The sequence below is a fragment of the Psammomys obesus genome, unplaced genomic scaffold (assembly GCF_907164565.1).
Source record: "Psammomys obesus unplaced genomic scaffold, mPsaObe1.curated_primary_1811, whole genome shotgun sequence".
NCBI classification, from domain to species: Eukaryota; Metazoa; Chordata; class Mammalia; order Rodentia; family Muridae; genus Psammomys; species Psammomys obesus.
The window spans coordinates 7863524-7883826 of record NW_026588752.1 but is presented as its reverse complement, the minus strand read 5'-3'; the positions used below and the strand labels follow the sequence as shown (position 1 = coordinate 7883826).

Here is a 20303-nt window from a genome sequence, read left to right as displayed (position 1 = left end):
TATCTTTTCTATTATTTTCTACCTTGGTTCTTTGGCAGGATCTCTCAATGAAGTTAGAGATGTAATTTTTCAATGAAGCTGACAGCTACCTAACCCCAGCAATCCTTCTGTCTCTACACCTTTGAGGGCTGGGGTGACAGAAGGGCACAGGACCACACTTAACTTTAACATTTGTATTGGGATTTGAACTTGGTCCCTATGATTGCACAGCAATTGCTCTTAACTACTGAGCCATTTCTCCTTTCTTATTTTTTATTTAATTTTAGACATTTAAATTTTTATTTTGGGTAAAGGAGTGTTTGCCTGTATATGTATTGGTGTACATGTGTGTGCCTGGTACTTGAGTAGGCCAATAGAGGGCATCCTGGAATTGGAGTTACACATGGTTATGAGCTGCCTTATGGGTGCTAGGAATGGAACCTGGGTCCTTGGGAAGAAAAGACAGTGTTCTTAATCACTGGGTCATCTCTCCAGCTCGCTACCTTATTTTTTGAGACAGTTTTTCACTGAACTTGGAGCTCACAATTCATTCAGGTTGGCTGGTTAGCATGCCATGGAGAGCCTCCTGTATCTGCCCCCTTAGTGCTGGGATCATAGGCATACACTCAGTTTTTCAGATGGGTGCTGGGATCTGAACTCAGGTTCTCATAATCGCAGGGCAGTAGCTTTTTTGACTGAACTACCTTTCATAAACAGCCCGTTACTTGGTCCACGCAGGAAGGCATGCATTCTCCATGCTGTTGTTCTATTTGGGCACACAAACCACGGAAGCCATAAATATTGTTCTGAGCATTGGCACACAACAGCAACACCTGCTCCTCGGACAACCAGCCTTCTGGTCTGACTGAGAATACCAAAGGACAGGTGGACACCTACCATGACATCCCTAAATAGAAAGGCTGACCCTCACTGTAACCTCCTCTGAGAATGTTAGCTGGCCAAAGGCAATTTCCAGTCCGTGCATTAGATGGAAGTGACTTTCTTCTTCCAGTTTATTTTCCTCAAAAAAGCATACGGTTCTTACAAGAAAATGTGACCACGGTTTGGGGAGGGGACCACATCACCTTCCTTTTCCCACAGCCAGCTGCACAAAGCCTCCTATTATGTGCTGGGAATTTTGCCACGGGGGATGACTCAGTAGAAGAGCCGGTTGTACACCTGGAAACAGTCAGTTTTTAGCTTTTGTCAAAACTGCACCATACTTACCTGAGGTGCCCACGAATGTAAAAATCGGTTCATACTTTTCCCTGAGGGCTAAACTTAGTTCTTGCCCGGATGCACCTCATCTGCTTCCAACTGCTCTGCATCCCTGCCCGTGACCCTCTGATGATGGCAGCGGCATTAGTTGGCAATACTGGTGGTCAGCGCTGGATATCAAAATTTAAAACCTGTGCAAAGGTTGGTGGGGCCAGTCCTGTAATCCAAGGCAGGAGGATAGGAGTTAAGGAGTTGCCTGGGCGGCACGAGCTCCTGCTTCAAAAAGACAACAAACAACATGTCAAACAAAAACAAGATCTGTGCCCCTGTACTTCACTGTATGCTCCTGTGGACGAATGTGTGAGCTCTCAGATCCTGCTCTTGGGTGGCTTAGTATTTTGGTCTGTACCACCAGGTTATGAAGAAGTCAAATAGGAGCGACTAGCGGTTTCTCTGGGTTATGGGCATGTTTGGTTTCCTGATCAGCAAGAGTTTACCAAAGCCTATCCTCAGGCGCCTCTTCCTACGACAGGACGCTTCGCTCGTCGCGCTCGCGTAAACTACAGAGAACATCAGAATGGGGCTAAAACTGCGCGCGCTTCGAACCCACCTTTATAGCAACCCATGGGGGCGTGTTCAGGCTACAGGACGTGCTGACGTCACGCGCGACGGAGGGCGGTCCGGCGCCGGCGCCGGCGTCCCTCACTGGGTCCCTTCGCTCCAGCCCTCAGGCTTCATCCTCTGTTGCCCGGCCGGTACCTGTCTCCCGCGGTCCGCTCCCCGCTGCCGGGTCTTTACATCGTCCGGGCCGCGCCATCGCCATGGGCTCGTGGCAGCCGCGCTGCGGGGCCGGGAGCCGCTAAGGTGCGGTGCGAAGATGGGCGAGGGCGGAGCAGGGCCCGAGCGCCAGCCCCAGCAGCCCGGGCGCCCCGCGCGCGCCCGCCCGCGTCGCCGCGGGGATGCCCGCGCCCGCCGCCGCGCCCTGAGCGCCTTTGTCTGCCTTCCGCGCCTCTCGCATCATCCCTAGTTTAGCCGGCGCCGGATCATGGAGCTGAGCCAGCCGATCTCCCAGTCGGATCACGACAAGCCGGCGTCTGGGCCCCAGCGCGGGGTCAAGGGGCCGGTGGGGCCCGACGCTCCTAACGGCTGCTCAGATGAGCCCGAAGAACACGCCCAACTTCAACCGTGGTCAGAGGTACCCAACGCGCCAATCTGCTGGCCCGAAGAGGTAGAGGAGCCTGACGCTCCTAGTCGCTGGGCCAAAGAGCCCAACGCTCCTCTCTGCTGGTTCCAGGAGCCCGACGTATCCTGCCAGTTGGCTAAGGAGCTGGAGGAACCCGACGCCCCTCATTGCTGGCCCCAGGAGCCAGACGCAACCTGCCTCTTGACCAAGGAGCTGGAGGAACCCGATGCCCCTCGCTGCTGGCCCCAAGAGCCAGACGCATCCTGTGTCTTGGCCAAGGAGCTGGAAGAACCCGATGCCCCTCTCTGCTGGCCTCACGATCCAGACGTACCGTGCCACTTGGTGGAACAGCGGGTGGAACTCGACGCTCCTTTCTGCTGGTCCCAGGAGCCAGACGCAACCTGCCTCTTGACCAAGGAGCTGGAAGAACCTGATGCCCCTCGCTGCTGGCCCCAGGAGCCAGATGCACCGAGCCACTTGGCCAAGGAACTGGAGGAAACTGACGCCCCTCGCTGCTGGCTCCAGGAGTCCGACGTACCGTACCTCTTGGCCAAGGAGTGGGAGGCATCCGACGCACCGAGCCTCTTGGCAGAGGAGCAGGAAGAGCCTGACACCCCTCACTGCTGGCCCCAGGAGGCGGACACAGGGTGCCTCTTGGCCAAGGAGCCAGAGAATCCTGATGCCCCTCACCTGTGGTCGGAGGAACCCGATGTACCGTGTCTCTTGGTCAAAGAACCGGAGGAGCCGGATGCATCTCGCTGTTCGCCCGAGGAGCCGGAGGAGCCTGATGCACCGAACTCACCGTGCTTCTGGGTCAACGAATCAGAGGACTCCGACGCACCTCGCTGTTGGTCAGAGGAGCCCCAGGTGCTGTGCCTCTGGCCGGAGGAGCAAAACACAACGCGGTGCTGGCAGGAAGAGCCCGATGCACCCTCCTTCTGGCCGGAGGATCGAGAGGAACCCAGAATTTCATGTCCCCAGTTCAAAGAGCAGGAGAAACCCAAAGTCCCGTGCAGCTGGCCAGAGGAGCTGGAAGACTGCCGCCCTACGCTGGGCCTACCCCTAGAGCCCTTACCCGCCGAGGGGGAGCTGCTGCAGGCATGTCCCGGGCCACCCTCGGATCCAGGCCCGGCATTGTCGCTGCCCAGCGAGCCCGGGACAGCCCAGGAAGAGGGTGCGCGCCTCAGGACGGTGTTCGATGCCCTGGACAGGGATGGGGATGGCTTCGTCCGCATCGAGGATTTCATCCAGTTTGCCACGGTGTATGGGGCGGAGCAGGTAACAAACTGAGTGCTTTTCTGGTCGGGAGAGGTAGTTTCCCGGAATCCCCTCTAACTTCTTAGAGAAAAGTATGCCTGCGAGTCAAGTGTCTGATCATCTAGCTTGCTACTTCTTGGATTTGGGAGTGGGAAACCCTTTTCAGTGCCTCGCTTCTGCCACCCATGTTAGGACATCAGAAGCCAGACTTGTAGATGCCTCTTGAGTAGAGTTAGTTTACTGTATGTGTTGCCTGTTTGTTGTACAAGGTTTTGAGAGATAGTGTAATTGGAGGCCAGAAAGTCTTAGGAATTAAAAATGTTCATTTCTGGATGAAGATGTGGATGAGTGGAAAAAGCATTTGCCTCATGGTCATGGCCTGGAGCTCAGTCCTTTGTACCACATAAAGGATTTCTGCTCTACAGTAAAGTGGCAAACTCAACAAGCACAAAATAAATCGTAAGCTGGGCATAATGGTGCATGCTTGTAGTCCCAGCATTTGGGAGGCTGAGGCAGGAATTGCTGCAAGTTCAAGGCCAGCTTAGTCTACATTGTGGGTTCAAGAATGACTGGGGCCACAAAGTTAGACTCCATTTCAGAAGGCACACACGCATGCATGCTTGCACACACTCACTGGAACACACAGAGTTCTGCACCAGGACTAAGAAGACAAAGAGAATGAGCCCAGGAGTTCCATGGCAGGTGCCACATCTAGCATCAGAGCCATCAGAGCCTCCACGCTTACAGGAGGTGAGACGTTTGAAGGGTGACAGAGGCACAGTGCAAGCGTCTCCCACACATCTGCTGCCAGCTCCCAGGGAAGCTGGCTCCAAGGCCAAGTCCTTGTTGTTCCCTTCAGCACTTCATTGTTTGGGGTGAAGATGACAGCAGGACCGTGTGCTTTGCTAGTAACCCAGAAGACACCCCTTGTGTTACATGGTCCCTTTATTTTATTTATTGATTGGAAGTCTCTGACATTTTCATCTGTTAATTTTCATGTTATTCCTTTTTCACACATGCAAACATTTGTTAAGTGGGTGTTCAAGTACATTTGCATGTTTGAGCTTAGTGGTCTTTAAGGAGAGAGATAAAAATAAGCTGGGTGTGGTGGCACATACATCTGCAGTCCCTGCATCTAGCGCTCTGGAGGATGTCAAAATTGAGGTCAGACCTGGATACATAGCAAGGCGCTGTCTCCAAAAACCAAGGGCAAAATTGATATATTTCTACTAGTCATACTGTTAAAACCTCTCTATTTGCAGCATCCCCGCGAAGAACAGCTGGAAAGAACTGGGCCCTGGTTAACTCAGGGTTTCCTGCAGAGTTTGACACCTCGGGGCCCCGACAGGTTCCTGCAGGCTTCTTACCATTGAACCCTCTTGCTGGCCTTTCTCCATAGAGCTTGAGTTCTTGGAGTACTTTCCTTCTTTTTCCTGGGCTGGAGAAGTTGTTTACTGGTGTGATGTGTCTCCTCTTTAAACTTTTTCTTGCCTCTAGATCCAGTCTGACCGAATAGGCTGTGCCAGGCCAGAGCCGCATTTGCTTTTTACCATGGCATGACTCTGCTATTACGTTTTCACTCTCTCATTGCTCAAGTTGTCTGAGGTGGTAATTAGCAAGCAGTTTTCACCCGCACTTTACAGGTAAGAAGCTGGAAGCCAGGAGAGGACGCACAGCTTTCCCCAGGCCTCACTGACTGCTAGAGCAGGAGATTCTCTTTCTTCTTTTAGCTCTTAACCTCCAGATGCCTCCAGATGTAATGGCTTGAAGTATTTCTACCAAATTTCAATTTAGGGAATTGGATAACATTTCTCTTTGAGAAATGTCTTTGGTCATCACCTCCCCAACTTGATTACTTTGGGGAAAACTTGGCTCTCCCCTCTCCCTGTTAACTCTCCTCCTCAAAAGGTCTTACTGTGTCATTGTGGCCGGCCTGGAACTCATGATATAAACCTGGCTGGTCTCAAACTCACAGAGATCCACCTGTCTGCCTCCAGAGTGTTGGGACTATAGGTGTGTGTCACCACTCCCAGGACCACACATTCTTGAACGCAGGCTGAAATGGGAGAGAGAATTCTTGGTGGAATTTGTATTCTGGGAAGCCCCACTGGCCAAGAATCTGTTGGGATGGAGAGTAGAGGGAAATCTCCTAGGTCTGTTTGTTTTTTTAGCAACTCAGGGGGACATGATGTTGGTTGGCTTAGCTTCCTAGACTCAGAGTGGCTCCTGGGGTTGTGCAGGAGAGCTCTTTGTTTCTGTGTGCTTTCTTACTGTTTTGGAGCAGATAAGACACAAAGGAATGAAAGTTAATCTTTGTGTTTGTGTAAGAGGTAGATAGCCCTCCTGACTCAGACTTTCTGAATACATAATAGAGGAGCAAAGGGCAGGAACATTATTAACCAATAGTGCAGAAGTTTAGAGAAAAGCAAAACATTCCCACAAGATATGTGTTTTGAAAATTTTAAGATGAGAAAAATACGTGACAGAGAGCTGGTGAGTGATGCCTGTAAAGCTGTCAGTCAAGTCTCAGTTTCAGGACTCACCTCTGTAAACGTCCCTCCGCTCCCTTTTCTTTTACAAGGTTTATTACTTATTCATGTGTATGTGTGTTTGTGTGAGATGTACATGCAGGTGCCTGCAGAGGTCAGGTACCCAAGCTGGAGGTTATAGGAGGCTGGGAGCTAGCTGATGTGGGTGCTGGAAATAGAACCGAGTTTCTGGAAAAGCAGCAAGCCCTTAATCACTGAGCCATCCCTCCAGACCCTCCCCTTTTCTAAGCAGAGTCCTGATGCTGATGCTGTGTAATCTTTAAACAAAACAAAACAAAACAAAAAACCCTTTTTTATTGATTCTCTGTGTGAGTTTCACACCATGCCCCCCAGTCCCATTTGTCTTCGGGGCCCTATGTATCTGCCTCCACCCTTGCAACCTCCCCACCAAGATAAAAAACACGAAGACAACAACAGCAAATAAAACAAAGCATAAAAACATCTTGTCATAGAGGCTGCAGTGTGTCACAGTGTGTCCCACAGTACATCTCTCTGTCCACACATCTTCACTTGCAAATGTTCATTGCAGTGAGTCATTGGTTTGGTTGAGGTCTCTGGCTTCTGTGACACCATCAATATTGGATCCTTATAGGGACTCCCAGTTGTCCAGGTGTTTTCCAGTGTCGTGGAGACCCTGCAGCTTTGGATGGGTAGGACCAGGACCCCAAGGGTTTACAGATGATGTAGATTTTGGGATGGACCAACTTAAAGCCCTGGATCCAGGCTTTTTGTTTTGTTTGCTTTTTGAGACAGGGTTTCTCTGTGTAGCCCTAGCTATCCTGGGACTGGTTCTGTAGACCAGGCTGGCCTTAAACTCAGAGATTCGCCTGCCTCTGCCTCTGCCTCTCAGTGCTGGGATTGGCCGCTACTGCTGGCACCACCAGCACCACCTGCCTTTAATGCTTGATGCTGTAAATCTTTATCTGCAAATGATTCTGTTTTTATCTAAACACTAAGGCCCCACCCCACAGGGTCTCAGTGTGTAGCCTTGACTGCACTGGAGCTCACAGAGAGTTAGTTACCTGTCTCTGCCTTCCAGGTGCTGGGATTAAAGGTGCTTGCTTCCATGCCTAACCTAAGCTAGTGGTTTTGGTTTTTGTTTTTAACATTTATTTATGTAAGGTGTGAATGAACAGGCACACAAGCGCTTGTGTGGAGGTTTGAGGACAACCTTCAGGAGTTTGGTCATCTCCCACTGTATTTGTTGTCAGGTCATCAGGCTTGGCAGAAAGCATTTTACCTACTGAACCATCTCACTGCCCTATTTTCATTTTTAAATTTAATTTTTTTAAGACAGGGTCTCACTGATGAGGAGGGTGACCTTGAGCTTCTGATCCATCCACCTCCATCTTCAAAGTGCTGGGATCCCAGGTGTGAGCCATGGATCTGGGCTCCAGTGTCTTTTATGTAATCTGTTTATGAAGGTAGCATTTTTTCAATTATTAAGCAGGTTGTCTGAATTTTTAATGGGAGCACTCCCATTTATAATAGAGGTGGCTGTCATGTCCCTCCTTCCTCTTTCTCCCAAAGTGTCATGGTATGTGTGGATCTGATTACCTCACCTGGTGGCAGATCAGGTGTGGTGTAATACCATCCAGAGTCATTCACTGGAGTCTGAAGGGGACAGGAGGAAGGGGGCATGGGCAAGGTAGAACTTGCTAGCTGTGTGTGTGTGTGTGTGTGTGTGTGTGTGTGTGTGTGTGTATACATATATATAATATAATTTTTTTTCTTTTTCTTTTAGGCAGTGTGTCAGGTATCCTAGTCTCAACTTCAGCTGGCTCTGTAGTGAATGATAACCTTGAAATTCAGATCCTCCTGCCTCCATCTCTTAGTGCTGGTATTGTAGGTGTGTACCATTGCACCCAGTTTTATAGGGTGTGATGAATTGTGAGGGCTTCTGAATTGTGAGAAGGGATAGCCTTTCTAGCTTTTTTTGTTTGTTTGCTTGTTTTTGTTTTTTTGAGACAGGGTTTCTCTAGGTAGCTCTAGCTGTCCTAGAACTCTCTTTGTAGACAAGGCTGGCTTCGAACTCACAGAGATTAAACAAAATCAGAAATTCCTGTTTGTGCCTGGATAGCAGATAGCTGTGTTAGCATCTAAAAAAGAACCTGTTTTATATTCTAAAAGTAACACATGCTTATTATTAAACAAAGAACCAGAAAGCAGTGGTGTAAAACAAGAATTTGGGCATGGTGCTACAGAGCTTTAGTCCCAGCACTGAGGAGGCAGAGGCTAACAGGTCTTTGTGAGTTGAAGGCCAAACTGATCTATAGTAAGTTACATTTCAGCAAGGGCTACAGAGTATAAATAATAAAATAAGAATAAAACTTGCAGCGTGGTGGTGGCACATGCCTTCAATCCTAGCACTCGACGGGTAGATGTAGGCGGATTTCTGAGTTCAAGGCTACCCTGGTCTATAGAGTGTTTCAGAACAGCCATGGTTGTACAGAGAAACCCTGTCTTGAAAAACCAGAAAATGAAAGTTATTATTTGGGCCTGGAGAGATAGTTCACTGGTTAAACACATACCCTACTCTTGCAGACGGCCAGGTTTGGTTCCCAGTACCAGAACTGAGTGGCTCACAAGAGATGCAGTGCCTGTGGGCTTCACAAGTACTTGAACTCACATGCATATAATTATGCACAGAGACATAACTAAAAATAATAGGTGTAAGTCTTTAAAATAGATAGTACAGAAGCCAGGTGTGGTGACTTTTTACTGTAATACCAACATTAGGGAGGCCAATGAAGGAAAACTGATGTGAGTTCAAGGCCAGCTTTAGTTACAGAGTGAGACCTTATTTCAATATCAGCCAAAGAATGTGTGTGACCAGTGTCCCCTATTCTGAAAAGCTTATTACATATTAGTACGTTTCCTTTCAATTATTTGTTTGTTTTGTTGTTTTGAGACAGGGTTTCTCTGTGTAGCCCTGGCTGTCCTGGAACTCACACTGTAGACCAGGCTGCCCTCAAACTCACAGAGAACCACTTGCCTGTGCTTCCTGAGGGACTAAAGGCATCCACCACCATGCCCAGATTCAGAATTAAAAAAAAAAATCATTATTTACAATTTATTCACTTTGTATCCCAGTTATAGCTCCCTCCCTTGTCTCCTGTCCGTCCCACCCCAGCTTCAGAATTTTATCAATTAAACTTTATTTTATTTTATTTCATTTTTGGAGTTGTAAGACCTATCTCTCTATGAAACGCTGGCCTTCAGTTTTCTGTGTAGTCTAGCCTAGCCTTGAACTCATGAGTCTCTTGTCTCCCCACTGAGTACTGTGATTATGGGCATGCCTTACCATGCCAATTTCCCTAATTCTTTGAAACTGAATTTCTTTAATGTCTGTTTATGTGCGCTTAAATGTTATTTATTATTTTATGTGTGTGGGTGTTTTGAACTCCTAAGGCCTCCCAATATATATTGTAGGATATAATTACATATATATGCTATTATATATATATGCTATAGTAATCACAGGCATGTGCCACCATGCCTTGCTATCCCATTTTATTTTGCTCATATTTTTGCTGAGATAGGTATCAGTTGGTTGCCCAGACCAGCCTTGTGTTCAGTCTCAGGTTTATCCTCCTGCATAGAGACCTGTGGCACCTCCCCAGGCCTTGTAAAGCTGTGAAAGCCTTCACTACTTTAAGTCATTGGGCTAATAAGTAGAACATTGTACCTGGGGGAATTTTGTAACTGTTGTTTTAGGTTGCATTAAGCAGCCTGCCAGTGAACCGACTACTCAAACTTTTTAAAGTTAAATGGTAATTTTAATTTTACTAACTGATTCAGCACCCATGAAAGTGAGCAAAAGTCCACTTGATTAGAAAGATTAACATTTCCTCTGATGCAGCCAACGGGATCATTTTTCTCACTTAAAGTTCCTGGCTGCTGGAGAGAGATGAGAGAGTAGCCGGCTTCCTGTGCAGGCTCTCTTTGTGCAGCCCAGGCTGCCAGGAATCACAGGCCCCCTTCAGCCTCCTCAGTGCTGGGATGGCAGGCTTGGGTCGCAGGTTGGTTTCTCGGTGCCTTCTTCATGACTGTGGTCCCTGTTGAGTCTGATCCCCGGTGGTGCTTATGGAGGGACGGCAGATCTTTTATTTAGTTAATTGACTTTGCAGCTGGGATGGAACTCAGGCCCTCACACGTGGAAAATAAGGGTTCTTGCCATAGAGCCCTGCCCTCTCCCAGGAGTCCCCAGCTGCCCTCAACCTCTTGTCATTGTGACTCAGTGTTCTCACCTATAGAATTCACCTCCAGAACCGTGCAATTGAGTTAACAAACAAACCCTAAAATATAAAAACAAAAACCTCCCTCCAAATGTTTGCAGCTGTGTTGGCCACGCTCACAGCAGCAGTCCTGAGGCGTATACAGCTTGTCAGACTGTCTTCAGAAGCTAGCATATTATTTGTAAATATTACTATTTATGTTATTTATATTATACATTACAGTAATATTTATATTATGTTATTAATTATGTGTATGTGTAAGTCTGTGCGTAGCTATATACGTGTGAGTGCTGGTGCCCAAGGCTAGAGGCACCAGCTCGGGTACCTCTGGAGGGGGAGTTACAGGCTGTTGTGAGCCTCCTGACATTGCTGCTAGGAATCAAACACTGGTCTACAGATCGAGTTCCAGGCAGCCAGAAACGGAAAATAAATAAGAGTTCTGGTTGCTCTTCCGGAGGACTTGCTAATGTCAGGTAGCCCACAACTCCCCGTGACTCCAGCTGGTCCAGGGAATCAGATACCCTTTTCCGGTAGTGCACTCTTGTACACATTACCCCTCCCATCTACACGCAATTAGCAGTAATAAAATCTTCAAAAATGTAAATGTTGCACACATCCTCTTGGTGTAGCCCTGTGGAAGCTGTCTCTTACATCACTCGTGAGGGTGTCAGACGGTACAGGCCCATTGAACAGAACCTAATGTCTCATGACTTATCCTGAGGGTGAGCTTCCACAGTTTCAAATCTGTTATGAGATAAAGGGAGAAAGACAATCCAAGAATCCACCTACCCAGCGGAGAGCTCTGCAACTGCAGCCACTAAAAGGAGGATTCTTATGAACCGCGATACCAGTAGTTTATTGATTTTTGGAGGCAGGGTCTCATCTAACTTGGTTGGTCTCAAACTTGTTATTTAGTTGAGGATGACCTTGAACTTCTTTCTGGTCCACCTGGCTCTACTTCCGGAGTGCTGGCATTCCAGGCATGTGTAAACATGGCCGTGTCAGTTTACATGGTGTTGAGGCTCAAACCCAGGGCATCGTCCGTGGGAGGCAAGTACTCTACCCACTAAGCTCCATTCAGTCCTGGAGAGTGATTTCTGGGATGTCCTAGGAAGGAAGCACATACAAGTTGATAAGCGCATAAAACAGCGGGGTCCTATGGAGTCTTTGTGTAGTAATTACCCAGAATAGCTATAGAGACACAGGGTGACAGCTTGCCAGGGGTTCCTGGAAGGGCTTGTGGTGGGGGTGGGGGCTTCTGGGTAACGGGGAAGATGGATGTAAGTGGTGTACAGAGTGCACAAGGTGCACTTTAGTTCTCACTACTGCAAAAACAAATACATAAAACAACCCCCATATGGTCGCATAAATAATGGCTTGATAGCTTTTCTTTTTCAAGAGAAACCAGGTCTCGGGGGCTGGAGAGATGGCCCAGAGGTGAAGAGCACACTGGCTGCTCTTCCAGAGGTTCTGAGTTCAATTCCCAGCACCCACATGGTGGCTCACAACCGTCTATAGTGAGATCTGGTGCCCTCTTCTGGTGTGCAGGTGTACATGCAAACAAAACATTGTATACGTAATAGCTAAATTAAAAAAAAGAGAGAAACCAGGTCTCACAGAAGACTAGGCTGGCCTCCAGTTTATTATGCAGCGGAGATAACCTCGAACTTTTGATTCTCTTGCTTCTGCCTTCCCAGGCCTGGTTTTATGTGGTGCTGGGAATCAGACCCAGGGCTTTGTGGGTATTAGGCAAGCTTTCTGCCAAATGAGTTACATCCCTGGCCCTGTAAATGGTAAAAAAGTGAAGAGAATGGTGTTTCACAGTTTTGTACGAGCTGGTCCGGTATCTGATTGTTTAGGCAGTCTAGTGCCATGTGGCTTCTGAAAACCCATTCACACTCAAAAGAGTAAGCAGGAAAGAAAGCAAGAATCCGAATAGCATGAGATTCTGATCTTAACAACACACTACCCCTAAACCCCCCCCCCCTCCTCGTGTGCTCCCACAACACTGGAGGGAACTGTTGTCCTGCTCTGCTGGAGTGCCGGCATCGGCTTTCAGCTAAACTGTGTGTCACAGTCCCTAGGGAACCTGTTGGGACTTCTGGCCCACCTAAGTGGGCAGCCCTTAACCACACTGCTGTGCCTTCTTGGGCTGGCTCTGAACTGCCTATGCGTGCTTTTACCGCCTTCATTGTAGGTCCTTCTACCTAGTCCTGTTTGAACAGGGTTTTTGTTTGGTTGTTTGTTTTGAGGCAGGGTTTCTTTATGTAGCCTTGGCTGTCCTGGAACTAGCTCTGTAGACCAAGCTGGTCTCTGCCTCTCAAGTGCTTGGGGATTAAGGGTATGGGCCACCATGCTGAGCTAACACTGCTTTTCCCCCCTTGATCTATTGTGTTTATTCCACTGTTCGTATTTGCTTGGAACCCTTCTGTTAGCCCCTCAAAACCTCAGGCTTTAGCTGGGTGCAGTGGCCTGTAATCCCAGTGTTTGGGGAGGCAGAGGCAGGCAGGTCACTGTGAGTTTGAGGCCAGCCTGGTCTACAAAGCAAGTCCAGGACAGCCAAGGCTACACAGAGAAACCCTATCTCAAAAACAATAATAATAAAAAAAAAAAACAGAAACAAACAAACAAGCACCTCAGGCCTGCAGTGGTGCCTTTTGCCCTCACTGTACGAAGACCTGAGGTCCAGCCATCAGGTCCACATACATGGCCTGTTTGTCCTGACAGAGTTCTTGCTGTTCTCTGGCCTGAGCTTGCCACTTATCTTTTTTTGTTCTTTAGTTTTAAATTTCAATTTAATTTAATCATGTCTGGAGGTATACTTCCCATGCCAATTAAGAGCCTTGCTGCTCTTGCAGGGGATGTAGTTTGGTTTCTTGCACGTTGGACAGCTCACAGCTGCCGGTAACTCAAGGTCTAAGGATCTGATTCCCCTTTTCTGGCCTCCAAGGCTACACCCACAGACACATATAACTTATAAAAAGAGCCCAAGCTCAGTGGGGGCTGTTTAAAAAAAAAAAAAAAAAAAAAGGCTCAATGATAGCCAAATGGGATCGTGAGATAGTGTAGGGTTACAAAACCTAACTTGATATATATGAAATGGTGTTATGAATAATGTACACATTATGAATAATGAACACACTATAAGGTGAGAATAGATCTCACCACTGGCCTGAGATTAGCCCCTTCTCAGTTTATGATTAGAGAGAGTGCAGTGGGGAAAATACACAAGTTCTTATAGCCATTGAGACAGATGAGTGGGCTGTAGAGAGCATGCTCAGAAGTGCTTGGATGAGGTAAGCTAACAGCCTCCTGAAAAGCCCACTGGGGAAAACTCCACAGAAGCCAGCATTCTAGAAGATGAAAGGGAATGGGCAAATGGACTCTCAGAGCAAATAGCATGGATGTATAAAGCCGTAAAGTTGAGTACATCAAGAAAGACAGGTCCAACAGTTCAGGAAGTCAGAGGTCTCACATCTTCCAGAGCAGAGGCTCCGGACGACCAGAGACGTTCCCAAGGACACTGGACTAAGCAAACAAGTCTTTCTGAGATTGACACGGTGGTACTGGACCAGTAGCAAAAGGTCAGCCTGTACCCTTAAGCAGAGCCTAGAAGAGCTACTGGTGCTACACTTCTGAAAAGTACCATCTGGTTGAGAACAGGCTTTTTGGGTGGCTCCAAAATAAACTCCTCAGACTCAAGCTTCCAGCCCGAGGCTGGCCACTGCACCTGCCTCCCATCTGTGTCTGGGTGCAGCAGAGCTTCGACACCTGGCCGGATCCTCTGCATGAGCTGCTGTGTGTGGAGCTATGATTCCCGCATCCTGGGAGGCGTCTCCGAAAGTAGCGACTGTACTGACGAAAGAACCGTTTTTCCTGTCTACAAAGTGGACGTTAAATTCAAAGGAACACAATTGTAAGTCTCTCCAGGCCTGCGTTAGGCAGTGCCCTATGCAGGGGAGCGAGTGGGGCTGCCCAGTTCCTCGTCTCTTGGCAGAGAGGCAGGTCATCTGTAATGCTGGAAGGTGGAAGTAATTCGGAGGTTGTATAACTGGGAACCTGACCTACTTAGGAAAGCTCCTTTCTACAGGAAAGCAAGTGCTTTGCCTTTTTTTTTTTTTTTTTTTAAGATACGGTTTCTCTATGTAGCCCTGACTGTACTGGACCTGCTTTGTAGTCCAGACTGGCCTCGAACTCACAGAGATCTGCCTGACTCTGCCTCCCGAGTGCTGGGATTAAAAATGTGCACCACCACGCCTGGCTGTTGCTTTGCTTTTTATTTCTGAGATGAGAAAGGGTCTCGTGTAGCTCTCGCTGCCTCTGAGCTTCTGCGTAGCCGAGTCTGATGGTGAGCTCCTGATCACCAGCACGTGGAATCCCAGCATATTCCACCCTTGAGGCAGCTTCTGAGCTTACATTCTGGAGATAAATAGTGTTAGTAAGGCAAAGAGTGACAGGGTCAGGCGCCGTTCACTGGTGGAGAGGCTCTGGCTGTATGAAAGGGCAATACGCCTGAGGGAGCTGTCGCCCTGCTGAGGCTGTGGGTCCTTCTGAAAGTGACTGGAGCCACCTTAGAGATTAAGGAGGGGGCAGGGGATGAGATTCAGGGTTTCACAAGGCTGCTCAGTTCGGAGAGGTAAGGCATGGACAGGGCAGACGTCAGGAGGCCACTTCATGGTGCTACGGCTGGAGAGACTGAGTGACAGAGGGGGGGGGGGGACGAAGGGGAAACCACAGGTGGAACTCTTGAGGGACAGCTGGCCAGAGGCTGTAGGAGGAGGGTTCATCCTGTGGTAGCCAGGCCCTTCTTGTCCTGCAGCTAGAGGAGAGCCAACAAGTCCGAGATGTGATTGATGGACAGTGCAGGGGGTTGGAACATCCTCAGCAGCGTGGAATAGGGAGCCCTGCTGGAAGCAAAACACCAAGCGACACCAGGGTGGGTGGCACTTCTGCAGTGACACTGCTTCTCACTGGATCCAGACACTCCTGCTCGTCAAGGCACCCTCCAGCCTCCCCTTCCCTGCCGGCCGCAGGAGCAGATGCCTGGGTTGAGTGGAGGTGCCAAAATTGGCAGCGACGCATCCGGCAGCACGGGTTTGGCCTGTAGCAGTGGTGGCCTCAGCAGTGTCCCTCGGGAACTTTTTACGAAAACCTCTATGTCTCTCCGGCCCCACTGGTCCTGTAAGAAACCCTGCATACTATAGAGATGAGGCCCTGTTTCTTTCCTTGTTGAGTTCATTTTTTATTTAATTTACATTTTTTAAAAATTTATTTTGTGACAGGATCTCTGTATAGCCCTGCTGTTCTGGAACTGACTATTGTAGACCAGGCTGGTCTGGAGCTCACAGAGATCCACCTGCCTCTGCCTCCTGAGATCAAAGCTGTGCGCCGTCACTCCTGGCTTTAGGTGAAAAGCTAACAAGGCATGTCGCACTGTGGTATCGGCCTTCACCCTAGCACTTGGAAGTCAGAAGCTCAAGGCTGTTCTTGTTTATTATACAGAGACTTTGAGCTCAGCTTTGGCTACATGAGACCCTGTCTAAGGAACTTTTAATTGAGAAGGAGAAATTGATTCTACCTTTTAGGGGTTCTCTGTACCTGCCTCTGTATGTCAGCACTTAGAACTGCCTTATTTTCTTCACGTAGGCACGCAGCAGAGCATCTTCTGATGGTTTTATTGGTAAATTGCCCAGTCTTTTACTTGGTAAACCGGTAGACACTTTCAGAAGTTGGAAGGCACCTGAAGTCTTTGTGGAATACCAACTCTGTATTCCTCTTTATTTATTTAGAGGTGTGTAGTGAGAATTTTGGAATTTTGGTTTCTTCAAACACACAGAAATAGCTGGGTGTGGTGGTATACGCCTGTAATCCCAGCACTCTGGGAGGCAGAGGCAGGTGGATTGCTGTGAGTTTGAGACCAGCCTGGTCTACAAAGTGAGTCCAGGACAACGAAGACTACACAGAGAAACCCTGTCTCAGAAAAAAGGAAAAAAAAAAAAAGAAAAGGAAAAGAAAAGAAAACCCACAGGAATATTTATAAGAATGTTTTTGTTTTGATCTCAGGTGTGGGGTCATGGGGCTGCTTTGCAGCAGCTGACTCTGATTTGCCTCGTGCTCAAGCAGAGGTGTGGTTTTGCCAGCTACAAATAATTTCTACGATTGTGTGACATTTGGAATTTTGGTGACTTTTTAGAGGGTGTATAAATGCTGGGGCCCCAGAGTTGGGGTGGGTTGTTGGTTGGTTGTGATTTGTTAAGTAGTCGTGCACAACTGGGCTGGAGAGATGGCTCAGCAGTTAAGAGCACTGACTGCTCTTCCAGAGGACCAGAGTTCAATTCCCAGCACCCACATGGCAGCTCACAACCGTAACTCCGGTTCCAGGGGACCCATCAACCTTACACAGAAATGTATATGCAGGCAAAGCACCATTAGAAAAAAAAAAGTAGTCGTGCACAAAGAAGAAACAAGAAGAAATTAGACATCCTGACTGTGAAGATCAAACTTTGCCCCCTTTCCAACCCCTTACTTTATTCAAGGATCTCTTTCTTTCTTTTCATCTCCTTCCCCGCCCCCACTCTTATCTAGTGTTAGGGAGTTCAAAGGGTAGAGAAGGGTGGAAAAAAAAGACCCACAAAGTAGCAAAAGACTGGCTACAGAGACAAGGCCTCACTAGGTAGCCTTGGCTGTCTTGGAACTCACTGTGTAGACCAGGCTGGGCTTGAGCTCACAGAGATCCATTTACTAGGATTGAGGGCATGCCCACACCCAGCATTCCTTTTGTCATGAAAGGCTCAATATGAGTAACTTAAAAGCTTGAGATTTCACGATAGGGATGAAACTGCTTTCTACCAAACTTGGATGCATGAGAAGAAGCCAGTTTGCAGACAGGAGCACACCTTGGGGCCTGCGGGAGCTTCTTGCTTTTTCCTCCCTTCCTATGACCAGCAAAGTCACCATGGTGTTTTTTAGATTGTGCAGCACCCTAATTTTCGAAGAGATTTTCACATGACTGGAAGAGGTACATTTGCTTTGCTGTAGGATCCCTACAGCTGTCTCTGGTAAGGTCAAGGGGCTGTGTCTCATCAGTGACTTTTCAGACAGATCCTTTTGTCCCTGATGGGAATGAAACTCCTACTCCTAGTCCCTTTCTTTCCTGGGTCCTATATATATCCAGTTGGCCTCCACCTTACTATGTGGTGGGAAATAACCTTGAAAGTCACATCCTCCTGCCTCTACCTCTCATCCCATCAAGGAGTATAGGTGTGGGTGACCACACCCTGTTTATTTAGTTCCTGGGGATCTGAACCCAGGGTCTCATGCTTGCTAACTGAACATTGTACCACTGAGCTGTGCCCTCAGCCCAGGAAAATCACTCCGACGATGCTGTAACCATCTTGAGGTTGGACCAGAAGCAAAGCACACTGAAAGGATCAAGAGGACATTACTAGTGCTAGCTTGTGTTCAGCTGTATGACAGGCTGCCTTTGCTGTACTTTTCTCCTCATCTAGTCTCCAGAACCAAGGAACATCAACCTGGGTTTATTTTTCTGTACTTAGTCCTCATGATTCAGTAATGTGTTAGCCTTGTTAACCAGCATTTACTGTCACTGAAGCCAACAAGTGTTAGACATACACAGCCAAGCACAGGCGGTTACTGCCCTGGGAATGGATGTGCTGCCGTCCACACCACCTCTGTTAGACTTCTGGCAAGTTTTACAGGTTTTGTATAGGTAACTGGTGAGGATAAATTACTTTAAATGCCCTGTAACAGTAATAAAGTAATCCCAGCACCTGCTACTCTGTCGTTTCTATTACAGACTCGCTTCGTACATATAAATCCCACCATGGTCTGGGTCTAGACCACAGTTGGTGCCGGGCCTCAGAGCTGCGGTCCCAAGTACTGGGCTGCTGCCATACCCAGCCTCTCTCCATGCCACCCTATGAACTGTGAATTCTGTTAGAAGCTTTTCTGATGTAGTGACTATTCCTGCTGTGGCGGGGTGCCTGGGGAGTGAGGGTGGTAGTAGGAATTACACATTTAACCAAGGCTTTGGCTCCTTCATCCAGTGAGGTCTGCACAGAGCTGAGCCTCTGTTTATCCTGAGCTTGGATAGGTCAGATCACCTGCAGGGCCTGTTAGACATCACTGAGCTTTGTCTTTAGTGGTGATTCAGGGGTATAGCCAGTATAGGCCCAGCCCAGAGTGGTGCTTCTTTGCTAGCTGAGGATCCAGTAGGACTTGAGGGCCTTGTTTTCCTTGCCCCAGACAGTTTCTTGGGTCAGGCAAGGAGATACCAGCATAGGTAGTTCTGTCTGCTGTAAGCTTAGACCTGTCTGAAGAAAAACCTCATTCTTAAAGAGTTGGGAGTGCTTGAACTTGGTTGTTTTTGTTGTACTAGGGATTGAACTCAGGACCTTGCGCATGCTAGGCAAGTACTCTTCCACTGAACTACATACCAAGCCTGGGAGTGTGTAAACTTGGAGCAGGTGCTGGGTGATAGGTGATCTGTACAGCCCTAGTGACCAGGAGGATTATCAGGGCATGGCTCTGAGACCAGAGAGACACTCGGTGATTCAGTTTAGTCTTTAAAAATTAGTGTTATTATTATTTATGACATGTAATTATTTTAGTGTGTATAAGTGTTTTGCCTGCTTGTATGTGTCTCTGCACCGTATGTATGAGGCACCTGAGGAGGCCAGGGGAGGGCAGTGCATCTGGAACTGAAGTCGGAAGTGGTGATGAGCTGCCTTTTTGGGTGCTGGGAGTGAAACCTGAGTCCCCTAGAAGAATGTGGCCTGTGCTGGGTGCTGGGCCACCTCTCTAACCCCAAGTTTCACCTTTATAACGTTAGTTTATCATTATTGTATGTGGTAGGTTTGTGGCTCTGTGTGTTGACTGGCATGTGTGGAGGTCAGAGGACAACTTCGTTGACTCAGTTCTTCCTCCTTCGTGTGCTTTTGGGGGACTGGACTCAGGTCATCAGGTTTGTATGGCAAGTGCTTTACTCACTGAGCCATCTTACCTGCCTGATGTTCAGTTTTGAGCCTGGATGTGGGGGACCCCAAGCTGGTTGTTCTTTGTCATACTGTGCATAGGTGGCTTTGTTGCCGAACCAGAATTGTGTCCTGTGGCTTTGGTTGGTTTCTACAGTCTTGTCCTGTAGGTGGAGATGGTGGGCAGGGTCCTGCCCCTATGTAGCTTAGGCTACATATTAGGAGATTTTGGGGGCTGGTGAGATGGCTCTCTAGATAAAGGCAACATGAGTTCGATCCCCGGGACTTGTGTAGTGAAAGGAGAACTGACTCCAGCAAGTTGTCCTCTGACCTCCACGCTCACACAGTGGCAAGCATGTGGCCCCTAAAACAAACAAATAATAAATGTAAGTTTAAAACGTTAAGGAAATTTGAGTGGGTGCTGGTGCTTTGGCCTGGAGAAAGTGTTTTTTTTTCCCCTCTCTTTCGAGCCTTTCATAACTCACCAAGGGTGTGGTTATCAAAAGCAGCTGAGGGTTGCTGCAGAAGCAGTGGACTCCGCCCCTGGTGGGTGGTCTGTTGCTTCCCTTCCTCAGGACCTTAGGACTTAGGTATGGGGCACCTCTGTGGGTTTCTTTAGTGGGAGGCAGCAGGCCAAGGCCGTCAGGGAGCCAGAGAACTTCTCTGTACCTGGGTTTTCCAGTGATGGCGTGTTTTAGGCAGAGATGAAAACTGCGGATGGTGTTCAGTGTTTGTCAGCAGGAAGCCTGGCAATCTCTGCCTTCATTTTCATCCTGTGCACCTTAGGCATATTAATCACTTAAGGAGTGTTTGTCTAACCTATCCACCAGCTTTAAGCTTGGAGGCACAGAAAACAAGCCACTGGTCTAACCCAGTAGTCACCTTC

At 48.2% G+C, this 20303-nt stretch overlaps 1 protein-coding gene across 4 annotated transcripts in view; it reads left to right on the top strand.

Moving 5' to 3' along the window:
- The first annotated feature begins 2030 nt into the window (after nt 1–2030).
- Nucleotides 2031–20303, top strand: part of Rab11fip3 (RAB11 family interacting protein 3) — a 79031-nt gene continuing 60758 nt past the window's right edge. For 3 of the 4 annotated variants that reach the window (XM_055604472.1, XM_055604471.1, XM_055604470.1), the window contains exon 1: nt 2166–3658. In XM_055604472.1, the coding sequence (XP_055460447.1) occupies nt 2243–3658 (1416 nt within the window). In that variant the 5' untranslated portion in view covers nt 2166–2242. Of the gene's footprint in view, nt 3659–20303 lie in introns of all 4 variants that reach the window. The other variant, XM_055604473.1, reaches the window with a different exon arrangement.